The 13,293-nt window shown below is 37.7% G+C and overlaps 1 protein-coding gene across 1 annotated transcript in view; it reads left to right on the top strand.

Annotated features, from left to right (window-relative positions):
- furinb (furin (paired basic amino acid cleaving enzyme) b) overlaps positions 1–13,293 on the top strand; it is a 168,986-nt gene that overhangs the window by 10,018 nt on the left and 145,675 nt on the right. The window contains exon 2 of the mRNA XM_038300063.1: positions 8,715–9,002. Within this exon, the coding sequence (XP_038155991.1) occupies positions 8,826–9,002 (177 nt within the window). The 5' untranslated portion in view covers positions 8,715–8,825. The remainder of the gene's footprint in view (positions 1–8,714; positions 9,003–13,293) is intronic.

Here is a 13,293-nt window from a genome sequence, read left to right as displayed (position 1 = left end):
TAGTTTATACATTTTATTAAGGTTTTAGTTTTTGCCATGTGTCCAAATTGCTCAGTAGGATGAGTTGTCAGATCATACAGGTGCTGGTCATAAAATTAGAATATCATGAAAAAGTAGATTGATTTCAGTAATTCCATTTAAAAAGTGAAACTTGTATATTATATTCATACATTATATACAAACTAATATATTTCAGATGTTTATTTTGTTTAATTTTGATGATTACAAATGACAACAAATGAAAATCTCAAATTCATCATATCAGAAAATTAGAATATTGTGAAAAGGTTCAAAATTGATGGCCCCTGGTGCCACACTCTAATCAGCTAATTAACTCAAACCACCTGCAAAAGCCTTTAAATGGTCTTTCAGTCTAGTTCTATAGGCTACACAATCATGGGGAAGACTGCTGACTTGACAGTTGTCCAAAAGACGACCATCGACACCTTGCACAAGGAGGGCAAGACACAAAAGGTCATCGCTAAAGAGGCTGGCTGTTCACAGAGCTCAGTGTCCAAGCACATTAATAGAGAGGCGAAGGGAAGGAAAAGATGTGGTCGAAAAAAGTGTACAAGCAAGAGAGATAACCGCACCCTGGAGAGGATTGTGAAACAAAACCCATTCAAAAATGTGGGGGAGATTCACAAAGAGTGGACTGCAGCTGGAGTGAGTGCTTCAAGAACCACCACACACAGACGTATGAAAGACATGGGTTTCTGCTGTCGCATTCCTTGTGTCAAGCCACTCTTGAACCACAGACAGCGTCAGAAGCGTCTTGCCTGGGCTAAAGAGAAACAGGACTGGACTGCTGGTGAGTGGTCCAAAGTCATGTTCTCTGATGAAAGTAAATTTTGCATTTCCTTTGGAAATCAAGGTCCCAGAGTCTGGAGGAAAAGAAGAGAGGCACTTCATCCACGTTGCTTGAAGTCCAGTGTAAAGTTTCCACAGTCAGTGATGGTTTGGGGTGCCATGTCATCTGCTGGTGTTGGTCCATTGTGTTTTCTGAGGTCCAGGGTCAACGCAGCCACATACCAGGAAGTTTTAGAGCACTTCATGCTTCCTGCAGCTGACCAACTTTTTGGAGATGCAGATTTCATTTTCCAACAGGACTTGGCACCTGCACACAGTGCCAAAGCTACCAGTACCTGGTTGAAGGACCATGGTATCCCTGTTCTTAATTGGCCAGCAAACTCTCCTGACCTTAACCCCATAGAAAATCTATGGGGTATTGTGAAGAAGAAGATGCAATACACCAGACCCAACAATTCAGAAGAGCTAAAAGCCACTATTAGAGCAACCTGGGCTATCATAACACCTGAGCAGTGCCACAGACTGATCGACTCCATGCCACGCCGCATTGCTGCAGTAATACAGGCCAAAGGAGGCCCAACTAAATACTGAGTGCTGTACATGCTCATACTTTTCATGTTCATACTTTTCAGTTGGCCAACATTTCTATAAATCCTTTGTTTTTATTGGTCTTCAGTAATATTCTAATTTTCTGATATGATGAATTTGAGATTTTCATTTGTTGTCATTTGTAATCATCAAAATTAAACAAAATAAACATCTGAAATATATGAGTTTGTATGTAATGTATGAATATAATATACAAGTTTCACTTTTTAAATGGAATTACTGAAATCAATCTACTTTTTCATGATATTCTAATTTTATGACCAGCACCTGTAGTTGGGGTTTTCTTTCTGGTAATAAATTCAACCTTTAACACTCCTATTTTCTTTTTGGTTTGTTTTTAAATAAGAAATAATAATCAAATAGCTGTCATTCTTTGTGGCATTTTAATGCTAAAGTTCTTTACAAGTGGTGTAGAATTTGTAGCATCAATACATCAGGTGGTTTCTGAAATTTACAAGGTTCTTTAAAAATACTCTCATAATTATTTAGAAATGTACTATTAGAAGATTTTATTTGTATTTCTGAATCATTAAGTACTTTTGAATGCATATACATTTGAATACTTAAGTATTCAAAAGTACATGCGACACATCTGATGTGTGTGCATTCAAATCTGAGTACTTTAATACTATTTATATGACTTACTAATAGAATATTAATGGTTGGAACCTTGCCTCTGACAAATCAGGAATCTGCATGTCTTCACTCTGTTGGGACTGACTGCAGGCCTAATGAGGTTACTAAAACACTAATTGCTGAACAGTGTGCAGTCCATGCTTGAGCTCTTCATGCTCTCGCTGTTGCCATTCAGGCGCTCCACTGTGTTCCTCGCCCCCCTTAGCTGTTAAAACTGAAGGGGCACAGTGGAATGCATTTAAAAGTTTAAGAGTTTTGGTGGGAATTATCAGTTGTTGCTTCTTTTCCTCCAATCAAATTTTACTCTTGTTTTATCACTGTCCTGTACGGCCCACTCTATAAGTCTGTCAGCAGTTTATAACATTGGTTGCTGAATTATTAATTCAAAGCTCTCCAGTTATTGAGCATACTGCAGGTCACTTATGCTTCTCTTACAATTATAAAGGAAACTTGACTCTAGGCTGTCATTGTCCCTAAGGTGGTGTCGCTGGTTTTCTGCTGGTTTTCTGTTTCCACTGGCATACAGTTTGGGAATACTTGGTTCTCCTGTAGTTGAAGGGTTGAAGTTTTAGCTCATTTTTGGATCTTTGATGTACACTCACCGGCCACTTTATTAGGTACCCCATGCTAGTAACGGGTTGGACCCCCTTTGGCCTTCAGAACTGCCTCAATTCTTCGTGGCATAGATTCAACAAGGTGCTGGAAGCATTCCTCAGGGAGTTTGGTCCATATTGACATGATGGCATCACACAGTTGCCGCAGATTCGTCGGCTGCACATCCATGATGCGAATCTCCCGTTCCACCACATCCCAAAGATGCTCTATTGGATTGAGATCTGGTGACTGTGGAGGCCATTTGAGTACAGTGAACTCATTGTCATGTTCAAGAAACCAGCCTGAGATGATTCCAGCTTTATGACATGGCGCATTATCCTGCTGAAAGTAGCCATCAGAAGTTGGTACATTGTGGTCATAAAGGGATGGACATGGTCAGCAACAATACTCAGATAGGCTGTGGCGTTGCAACGATGCTCAATTGGTACCAAGGGGCCCAAAGAGTGTCAAGAAAATATTCCCCACACCATGACACCACCACCACCAGCCTGAACCGTTGATTCAAGGCAGGATGGATCCATGCTTTGATGTTGTAGACACCAAATTCTGACCCAACCATCCGAATGTCGCAGCAGAAATCGAGACTCATCAGACCAGGCAACGTTTTTCCAATCTTCTATTGTCCAATTTCGATGAGCTTGTGGAAATTGTAGCCTCAGTTTCCTGTTCTTAGCTGAAAGGAGTGGCACCCGGTGTGGTCTTCTGCTGCTGTAGCCCATCTGCCTCAAAGTTCGACGTACTGTGCGTTCAGAGATGCTCTTCTGCCCACCTTGGTTGTAACGGGTGGTTATTTGAGTCACTGTTGCCCTTCTATCAGCTCGAACCAGTCTGGCCATTCTCCTCTGACCTCTGGCATCAACAAGGCATTTCCGCCCACAGAACTGCCGCTCACTGGATGTTTTTTCTTTTTCTGACCATTCTCTGTAAACCCTAGAGATGGTTGTGCGTGAAAATCCCAGTAGATCAGCAGTTTCTGAAATACTCAGACCAGCCCTTCTGGCAACAACAATCATGGCATGTTCAAAGTCACTCAAATCACCTTTCTTCCCCATACTGATGCTCGGTTTGAGCTGCAGGAGATTGTCTTGACCATGTCTACATGCCTAAATGCACTGAGTTGCCGCCATGTGATTGGCTGCTTAGAAATTAAGTTTTAACGAGCAGTTGGACAGGTGTACCTAATAAAGTGGCCGGTGAGTGTATATTGTAACAGTAAGCAGCCTCTTGTTACCTCCCCGCATGACAGTGTTTTGAGAGATTGCATTTTGAGCGTTGCATTTTTAAATTTGCTCGTTATATTTCCAACTTGCAAAATGACGAGAAAGATTCCTGTTTTCCTCTCCTTCCATGTATTTCTCCCTCTGTTTGGTGTCGGCAGACCCCTGTTTGTGTGTGGCGCCACCACACTATCTAATGAGCTCAGAGGAATTGCTCCACGTGAAGAGTGACAGCCTCTAGTTACGTTTCCAGCACCTCTCCTGATGCACTTAAATCACAACCACTTCCAAATGTATCTTTACAGCCATGGATGCAGTCTGTGACTTACTCGTCTTTGAACACTGTAGATGCACGAAACTCTCCGGAAACTGGTGTGTCTTGGAAAATGAGAGAAACGAATATTAATATATACGCTATAGCATAGCAGGTTAATAGATTTACACTTTTCATCTTGTTACGAGGCAACATTCTGCAATGCAAACGTACACACTTTTAGCTATGAGGGTACCAGCTACCAAATATGCTTTGCAGACTAATCGCTCCACTACATGGCGATATCTCTGTCACAAGATTTCACATCACAGATTCTGATGTGTTCAAATTTCTCAGATGCTAATCTGACTTGATGGTTTAGGTGAAAACTAAGCCTCATCCCCATGCAATTCCACTATCAGGAAAGCCCAATGGAAAATTTTCTAAAACTATCACTTGATTTAATTAGAGCCTTACAGACATGGGATTTTGATTTCTGATACCAATATCAATATTTTGGTTTTTTAAAAAGCGATATCCGATTTATAGGCCAATATCACTTATTGTTCGATATCCGATATACATCGGCCAGAATATAAAAAAATACACTGTCCAAATATGTTCCAACTCAAATTATCAGAATATCAAAAAACATGACTCTAGACAAAGAACCAAAAAATAGAACTAAAATAAGCTACCTTAAGTTGTGCAATGTCAACATAGTACTAGGGTTGTCACGATACTAAACTTTTTACCTCAATACCGATACTAAGGAAAATATTCGATATTCGATACCATTTTCGATACCACAAGGATAAAAACAAAGACTCCAAAATTCAACAGAAATTTTCATTAATAATAAAAATAAATAAATACAATAAACAATAAGAACAATATTTTGAGGTTATATGCTGTGCACTATATTAAGCAAGCTTGATAAAAACTTACAAAATTAAAATTAAGTTTTCCTTCCTTGGCTATGCTTTGCACACATAGTAATGACACTGGCCAAACCGGTTAAGAAACAAAAATAATTCTCAGCAGCTGCACCTGTTATAAAAAAAGTCTGAAACTGAAAAATGCACAGAATTATTCAATCACACAGTGTTCAGAAAGTGCATTTTCCTCTATTCTTCACTTTAGATGAAGGACTGTTTAGGTGCCACTGGTGGTAGCACTGTATCGATACTTTTGAAAATGAGTATTGTATCCGGATACAACATTTCAGTATCGATACTTTTTTGAGTATCGATACTTTTGACAACCCTACATAGTACCAAAAAATACAATCATCTTTTGTGGTGCTTATCATAGGTTGAGACCATTAGGTAGTTTAAAATCTCATCAGCAGAAGGCGCTGGACATTGTTTGACTGTCATTGTTGACAGACTGGTGAATAATCAGTGCTGTACTGACAGACAAACAATTCCTGTCCTTCTTGGTAAAGTTTATTTCAAGCTATTTTAAAGGAGACACCAACAGATTCAGGAAGAACAATGTTATACCTACAACCAAATGGAATTTTCCATTTCACAGTTGCTGAGGGGGTCGTTAGTGTTTGGTTTTCTGGTTCTAGATGTGTTTGAGGATTTGGAAAAGCCTACAGTGTCACTCTGTAGATGGTGCTGTGAGAGCATGGGACTGCTTTTAAGAGCAATCTGGGCTTTTTACACTGAAAGCAAAAGCTTTGTCTGCATCTCGTGAGATACTGCTTCTTTTCAGTGTGGGTTGGTCTGCCCCTTGTTTCTCATCCTGTTTGTTTCATGGACTTAAAATCAAAGTCTGTTTGTGAAAAGGAGGGTAAATTGTTTCTTTTTTGCAGAGGATGGGGTTCTGTTGCCTTCTTTTACATTGACCATCAGTAGGCACTGCAACAGCTGAAGAAATTCAGACGGTCTATGTCTAAAGCCATGGTTCTCAACTTTAAAAGAGTGGACTGTTCCCTCCTGCTTAGATGGTCAGTCTCTTGTCTAAAGAGATGTTTGCGTACTGATGTATTGTTCATGTGTGTTAGGATGGAGTGCAAGATGGAGAGACAGATTGCTGCCTCATCTGCAGGAACAGTATTGCCCTGTTATGGTGAACAGATAACTTAGGGAAAACTTTAGTTTACTGGATCATCTACTGAGCCAAAAGAATAGGAGATCTGAATTATCTGGAGCCCACCTTTCCACCTCCCCTTGAGGTTTTCCTAAACTTCCTGGCCTGGGAAAATCTCTTGATCCATGAGAATGAATTAGAGAATGTTGGTAGATGAAAGGACGTCTGGGCCTGTTACCCACCCGACCCAATCTTGGACAGACGGACGGATATTTTTCCACTGTAAGAGCCATTATTTTGTGCGCTGATTAGTAATGGTGTTTGTCTATTACAACTTTAACTTCCTCTTACTCTTAGGTAAATTTTAGCTAATTGGTTTGTTGTAAATACATCAGCTACCTTTCCCCCTCTCAGCAAAGGCAAACACACAATGCTTTTTGCCACAGGTATAGCTGTCTCAAATCTAAAGTTTGCCAACTGTCATGAAAATTGCTATAAACTCATTACTGAGGCAGATAAGATTTTTCAGTTTAGTAAGTTCATATTGTTCCACTCAGAGAAAAGATGGAGAAAAAAAATGGGAAAAAAAGGGTTGTTTTTGTTTTCCATTGTCTTTCACCAAATATATCTGTACAAAATTCACTATTTCCTTGCAACAGCCATCTGGCTCTATCTTAATTTTAATTATTTTTTTTATTTTTTTGCTGACTTTGTGTGATGTGCAGAGATGCAAAGTAAAAGTTCAAGATATTTTTTTATTTTTTTTGTAGAACACATGATATAAGTGAACACAAATCAATGTGCTAAGTTGTACTTTTTATACACACTACGTGTGCTGAAAGATCCAACAAAATTCCAACATATTTAACTATTTTATTTTATTTATTTTAGTTTCAGACAAATTATAGTGTACTATATGGTAATCAAATATAGTAAGCCTTTTACTGCATTACAGCAGAGCACCAAGCAAACCCATGCCGCTGAGGATAAAAAAGAAGACGAAGTGCTTTCAGGGGGATATGCAGCAGCATATCTATGCAAGTAGATAATTATTTGTGGAGTATTATCTGATTATTTTAGATTAATGATAGTCGACGTAGAGGCTTATGTGGAACCTTCCACACCTTTAGCAACCCTTTATAAAGATATGTTAAAAGCCTTATGATTAATTAATCATTTAGGTCATGAGCCTTATGTAGCATTCTGACTAACTCTACGTATTGTCATGAATAGAGAGATTTTTTTTTTTACCTCACTTATTTTTGAAGCAAAATACCACTGTGCTTTTATATTGCATAGTTTATGAAAATGACAAGTAATTGCTTGGTCTATAGAAAAGTATCAAAAGTTGATTAGCTATTGTCTGACTCACGGAGCCCAACACAAATATGGGTAATTTCTCATCTTTTTCGAATCAATAAGGTCATGTTATTAAAAAAAATCACAGAAAACCAAACTAAAAATGTAAAGGTATACACTGAAATGCCGAAGTTGCATTTATTTTTTTAAGAATTGTCTGTCCAGTACTAATATAATCAGAGTTTTTGATGAAAATGTTTTATTTGTTGTTTTTTTTTACTCAGTTTTCTTACCCTTGCTAAATCAGTATGCTGAAGTTGGAGTTTTTATACATCTGTTTGGGGAAACCATTAGAGGTTGAAAAGTATATTTTCTAGGTACCTGTAATAAAACAGTTATGTGCTTGTTGTGCAATCCTGGGTTTTTTAGAACTAAATGAAGCATCTCTAATATGTCTATGTGTAGTACCGTAATCTGAAACCTGACCAGTTTTTTTACCATGTGTGTTTAAAAAAAAAAGAAAAAAGGATGGCGCTGCTTTGCTTAGCAGATATCCACACTGTCTTTTGGTACATGAAGTTATCCGACTTACCCCAAAGCCTTATTTGTAAAGGCTCCTTTTATCTCAGTCAGAGAGCTGCAAATCAAAGACCAGCAGAGCAGTCAAAGCTGAACATCTTTTTTGTTTGAACTTCAACTCAAATAAGTTTTTTTTTTTCATTATACATTTTATTTCACTGTTCATGATCTTTTCATGTATAATAAGCAACTGGTTGAATTTTCTTTCCAGAATGTTCAGAAGTGAAGACCACTGTGTGACTAATTATTTAAATATAGATTCTCCCCTTTGTACTCCTTTTGCTATTAGCACTAAGAGTTTGGATTGTGCTCCTGCAGTATCGCAGCAAGACACTTACCATACTTGATTATCATACATTATCATTTTATGTTTCTCAGACTTATGGAGAAATAGAGAAATATTTTTTTCCGGTTTTGGCGGATTATCTGTCTGTATTGATGTAATATTAATGTTTTACATATTTATTAAAGTCTTTCTTTCTCAGAGCCGGACAGCAGACACAAGCTTTGTAATTTGAATCAGATGTGTGGCTGATACCCATTTATTCTTTGTTTGGGCCTGACTATTATCTCAGGGCTTTCATTGCTGCCCAAGGATAACCCAGTTTGGAAGGCCATGTTTTTGTTTACAGCTTGCTCTGTCCTCTCATCTCTAGGCCACTGCTCTACTTTGCTGCTGTAAGGTAGGGCAGCCCTACTCTGCCTGGGAAGCAGCATCAGACCGACACATAGACCCCCTACCCCACCAGTGAAGAGTTTTCCTTTTAATGGATGCCCAGGTGGCCCTGCCGATTGTATGGACAGGTCTTGTCCTGTTGAATGCCGAGTTAAAGTGGATTGATGCTGCCGAGATCTTCACCAACACTTGGGCTGTCCAGGTCAATGGGGGCCCTGAGGAGGCTGAACGCATCGCAAGGGAGCACGGCTTCATCAACTACGGCAATGTAAGTTATGCGCCTAAGTTACTTTCTCTGGGCTTTTTACGTAGACATTAAATGCTCTGCATGGAAGTATTTGCAATTACACATTGGGCTGAAAAAAAAAAATGTGATAAATCCATTATTAAAATATCTAAGTTGGTAATCAGACATTAATTGGAGTATACAGGCTCTAACACATGACATTTACTGCAGAGTTCAGAGCAGTAATTATGCCAAATTGTAAAAAGTATATAAAAATGTTGCATTAAAGATTAAAAACTTCTTTTGCACATAAAATATGTTCTATCCTAACCTCCTCAACAGGTATAGTTTGAGCTTAACTTGGTTTATAATCTGTGTAAAATCTTTTTCAGAGGCAGGTTTTGATGCCCGATGATTGATTGGTAAAATACTCAACAGATTAATCAATTAGTACAATAATCATTACTTGCAGCCCTAGTCATGCACAGGGTGATATTCTTGAAGTATTAAGACTATTAGATTATTCCAGTTTATAGCTTGTAAAAACTCAAAAGCCAATTCCTCAAGTTATAGAATTAACCTTTGATGCAGGATTATTATGGCAATGCCAAGTTATGGACCATACAGTCTAAATGGTGGCGTGCAGGCTCAACAGTTGTCCAGCAGACTGTGGCTATTTCCCTTCACAGTGACGTTTGAGGCTACTGTATGCAACATAGCAATGGAAAGTTTACTGGAAGGATAAAGTGTGGCTAGAAAGACATCCACAAGTAAAGCCAACTGAAGAGATTGGGAAGCCTCACAAGGTGGTGGAGTTCAGCTGTTGAAGTCCTTCTTTTCAGCAACTTTTGAACTAGAAACCATATCTTACCAGAGCTAAGGAGGAACATTACTGGAGTAATGTTCAATGGTCAAAAGTGCTCTTTTCAGATTTAAGTAGATTTTGCATTTAAATACTACATATTTGAAATTGTAATGAATATATGCTTAAATATAAGGCTTAATATCTTTAATGACATAATGGGAAAGGCTTAATGTTCCCCTTGATATTTTTTTTTGCAATTCATTGAGATGCACCTTCTCTATGCATGTCTAATGAAGCCAAAAAGTTAACCAATAAGCAATGTATTTATTACAATGTAACTGGATATTAAAGCTGGGAGTCAGACAGTCTATTATAAAAACCTCTAGGCATTTCTTCTGCATTGTTCTACATCTCTAAAATGTAATCTCTTGCAGCTCTTGGAGCTTAACAGGAACATTGATGATTTACTAGCACCCTTGAAGACTATTGTTTGCAAAAAATCAATACAAGGTTCAATTAATAATCCTGTTCTACAAGGTCAGAAGGGAGGATGTCTGTTTTGATTAGGATTTAATTGCATATCCTTCTGTTATTGTTAGATGATTCAAATTAATACGGTTTGGTGTGTCATACAATGTTAACAATAAGTGAAGGTGCAGATGACAAAGCAGTCCTCTCATTGGTATTTTAACTTCACTTGAATATCAAAATGCTAAGCTTTCTCATATTTGTGCTCAATACTTTGCAGTGAGTTGCTGTTTAGTTTCCATCTCCCTTGTTGCTCTTCTGGAGACTTAAGTTTATTTGCATGTGTCTCTGTGGAGCTGCCGGAGTACTACAAACGCCAGTGAACAGACTTCTGCATCTTAAGAATAAGAAAGAGTTCAGTGTATTCCCTTCCCTCCTCCATCCAACACAGATAAAGAGGATTTTCCAACAGAGAGGCTTTCAAAATTAATTTTTGCTCAGATTAGGGGAGTTATTGTGTGACGCTTTTCCCCCTCTGCAAAGTTAGAGTCATATTCTCCCTTTCCAAACTGTTGTTATAAGGACTAATCACATACTGGATGCATAAAGAGATGTGTGCCAGTTGTAAATGCTCTCTTGTCCACTAAGGATATATTAAAACATTTGCCTAAAATTAGACAAAAAGCCTGCCCAGTAAAGGGACTTCTTTTCTGTTACATCTTTAAGTCAGTTTAAAATGTATCTGTGTTCAGTTATGGAGTAAATAATAAGCGAAGACAAAGACATCTTGATCTCCCCCTCTTCTGTTCATTATCCACTAGATTATATTTAGATCTATTTTTCTTCTCGGTTAATTAGTGATAGTTCAAGACAAGCCTCCGTTTCAGGAAAACAAACAACTCACTCATCCAGCCTCAGCAAGCACTTCAAGACCTTTTATCTCCGATGCATCATTTTTGCATGCTTTTATCATTAATGCTTGGAGGACCCAAATAATTGATATTTCAGTATCTTGTCCTTAAAGGATGTTTGGAGGAACAGTGATGGTTTAAAGGCTGTGTGCAGTGCTTGTATTCTGGGTATTGGAAAGTTACACAAAGGTTATGGGTTAGGTGAGGTTTATAGAGCTTGGAGCTTAAAGGGGAAAAGGCTTCTTAATTTTCATCATCTTTGATGCTTGTTCTGTCAGACACTTGAGGAAAGAAAAGAGGCGGATGTATAATGAGAAGGTAATGGGATTTTTATCACTAATGTGATTATGGGATCATCGTTTTACCGATTATTTGTTCACAGCAGTCCCTAGAAGTCTTTTTTTCCTCCTTGGCGGAGTCCTATGTATCTCTGGATTTTCTCATTTTTCCAAAGCCTAACTTTCTTTAAATGGATTTTTATGGAACATGAATTGTGTTCATCTTTGTACACATTTATAAAAGTCTTATATCCCAGGGATTAGGTTTAAATTTCATTGAGGCATCCTAGTGGGCGGCGGCATTAGACAAGTTGTCACAGAACATCATTATATCAGTTTCTTTTTAAATTTATCAATATATTTTTTTCTCTTTTTCATTATTAATTTATTGTGTTTTTGTAGAGGTTTTGCATTAGAAGAGAGTTTACTGTAAAATGTCATGTTGTGCTCTTGGAGAGTTGAGTCAGAATCATAGTTTTCATGAGAATGGGCAGTTTTCTGGGTGTTGACAGGCTGAATCACCCTGGAGTAGACACCTATCAGAACCTCTCTATATTTCTGATTCACTTTTTCTGTTTATAGCTCTGGTTCCTTTTAGTCATACCCTCTTAATCTTTTAAAATTATGTTACATTAAAATCACAAACTCCCATGTTTTGGTGATATTCTGTGACTTAACAACTTAAAGCAGTGTCTAATTGTGTATTCAGATTTGAGACATATATGTAAGTGGAAAGCTGGAAAGAGTGACATGCATTTGTATTTAGCTTCCCTTCCTCAGTATTTTTAAGAATCGCTTTTTCCTGCGAGTATAGATTCAAGTACTTTTGGGTAGAGACATTCTTAAATACAATATTGCTTCAGTTTAGTCAGACTGAATGGAAAGCATTAATGAAGAGCAATTTTCAAGTCTTGCCACAGACTCTCATTAAGATTTAGATCAGCATTTTGATTAAGCCATTATAGCACATTGATATGCATTCATCTAAAACATTATATTTTCAATAATCAAGTCTTTTAATTTATTACATTTATTATTTTTATGATGTAAGCCTGATACAATTTTTTAACTCATAATGCTTATATAATAAACATACATACGTTAAAACCATTTAAAGATGAATGTAGAACAAGCATCCTTAGAGAAAACGTCAAAATGTAAAAACAAGTAAATAAATGTATGTGGAATGTGGCATGTAGTGTTTGTACTGAGACGGTCTATGAGTCTAGGCTGGACCTTTATTTGATTTGCTGCAGGGATGTTTAGTGTCTGCCTGCAGGGGGACGATTGCTTTCACAGCTTTGGGAAATAAACTTTACCTTAGCCTGTTTTATTTTGATGTAATGTTCCTGAGTCGTTTTCAAACAGAGACAAGTGCATTGCTCTGGCTATAGGGTCATTATCCCGCTGAACGATGAACCTCCTCCCTCATGGAAATGTACCTTTGTTTTCCAGATGTCTCCTGACTTTTCTACATGGATAGGTCAGGCTTTAAATGGAATATCTAACAGCTTTATTTCAATATTGGCTTCCTTTCTTCCATTCTACCCTAAAAGGCCAGATTTGTTTAGTGGAGGAAAACAGGTTTTCCTGAGAACAGCTTCTCCTTCCTCTTTGTAAAAGCTTTGTAAATCCTGTGTTTTTCATCCTTATGATGATGTGTCTTCTGTAACAAATTGTCTAAGCCTTGGTAGAACAATACATTTCAATGTTCACACTGCGATTAAATCAGTTGTACACAGGTGTAGACTAAAAATAGATGAATTCTAAAGGGCAGTGAGTTGCACTTGTTGAAAGAGTGTGTTTTTGTGTGTATACATGTATTTGTTTTTGTTGCCTATTTATCATTTTGAGATATAAACTAGTACTGG

Source organism: Cyprinodon tularosa, unplaced genomic scaffold (genome assembly GCF_016077235.1).
Source record: "Cyprinodon tularosa strain WSP-4 unplaced genomic scaffold, ASM1607723v1 ctg44, whole genome shotgun sequence".
NCBI lineage: Eukaryota > Metazoa > Chordata > Actinopteri > Cyprinodontiformes > Cyprinodontidae > Cyprinodon > Cyprinodon tularosa.
The sequence above is the reverse complement of the archived record's forward strand: the minus strand, read 5'-3'. Positions and strand labels throughout refer to the sequence as shown.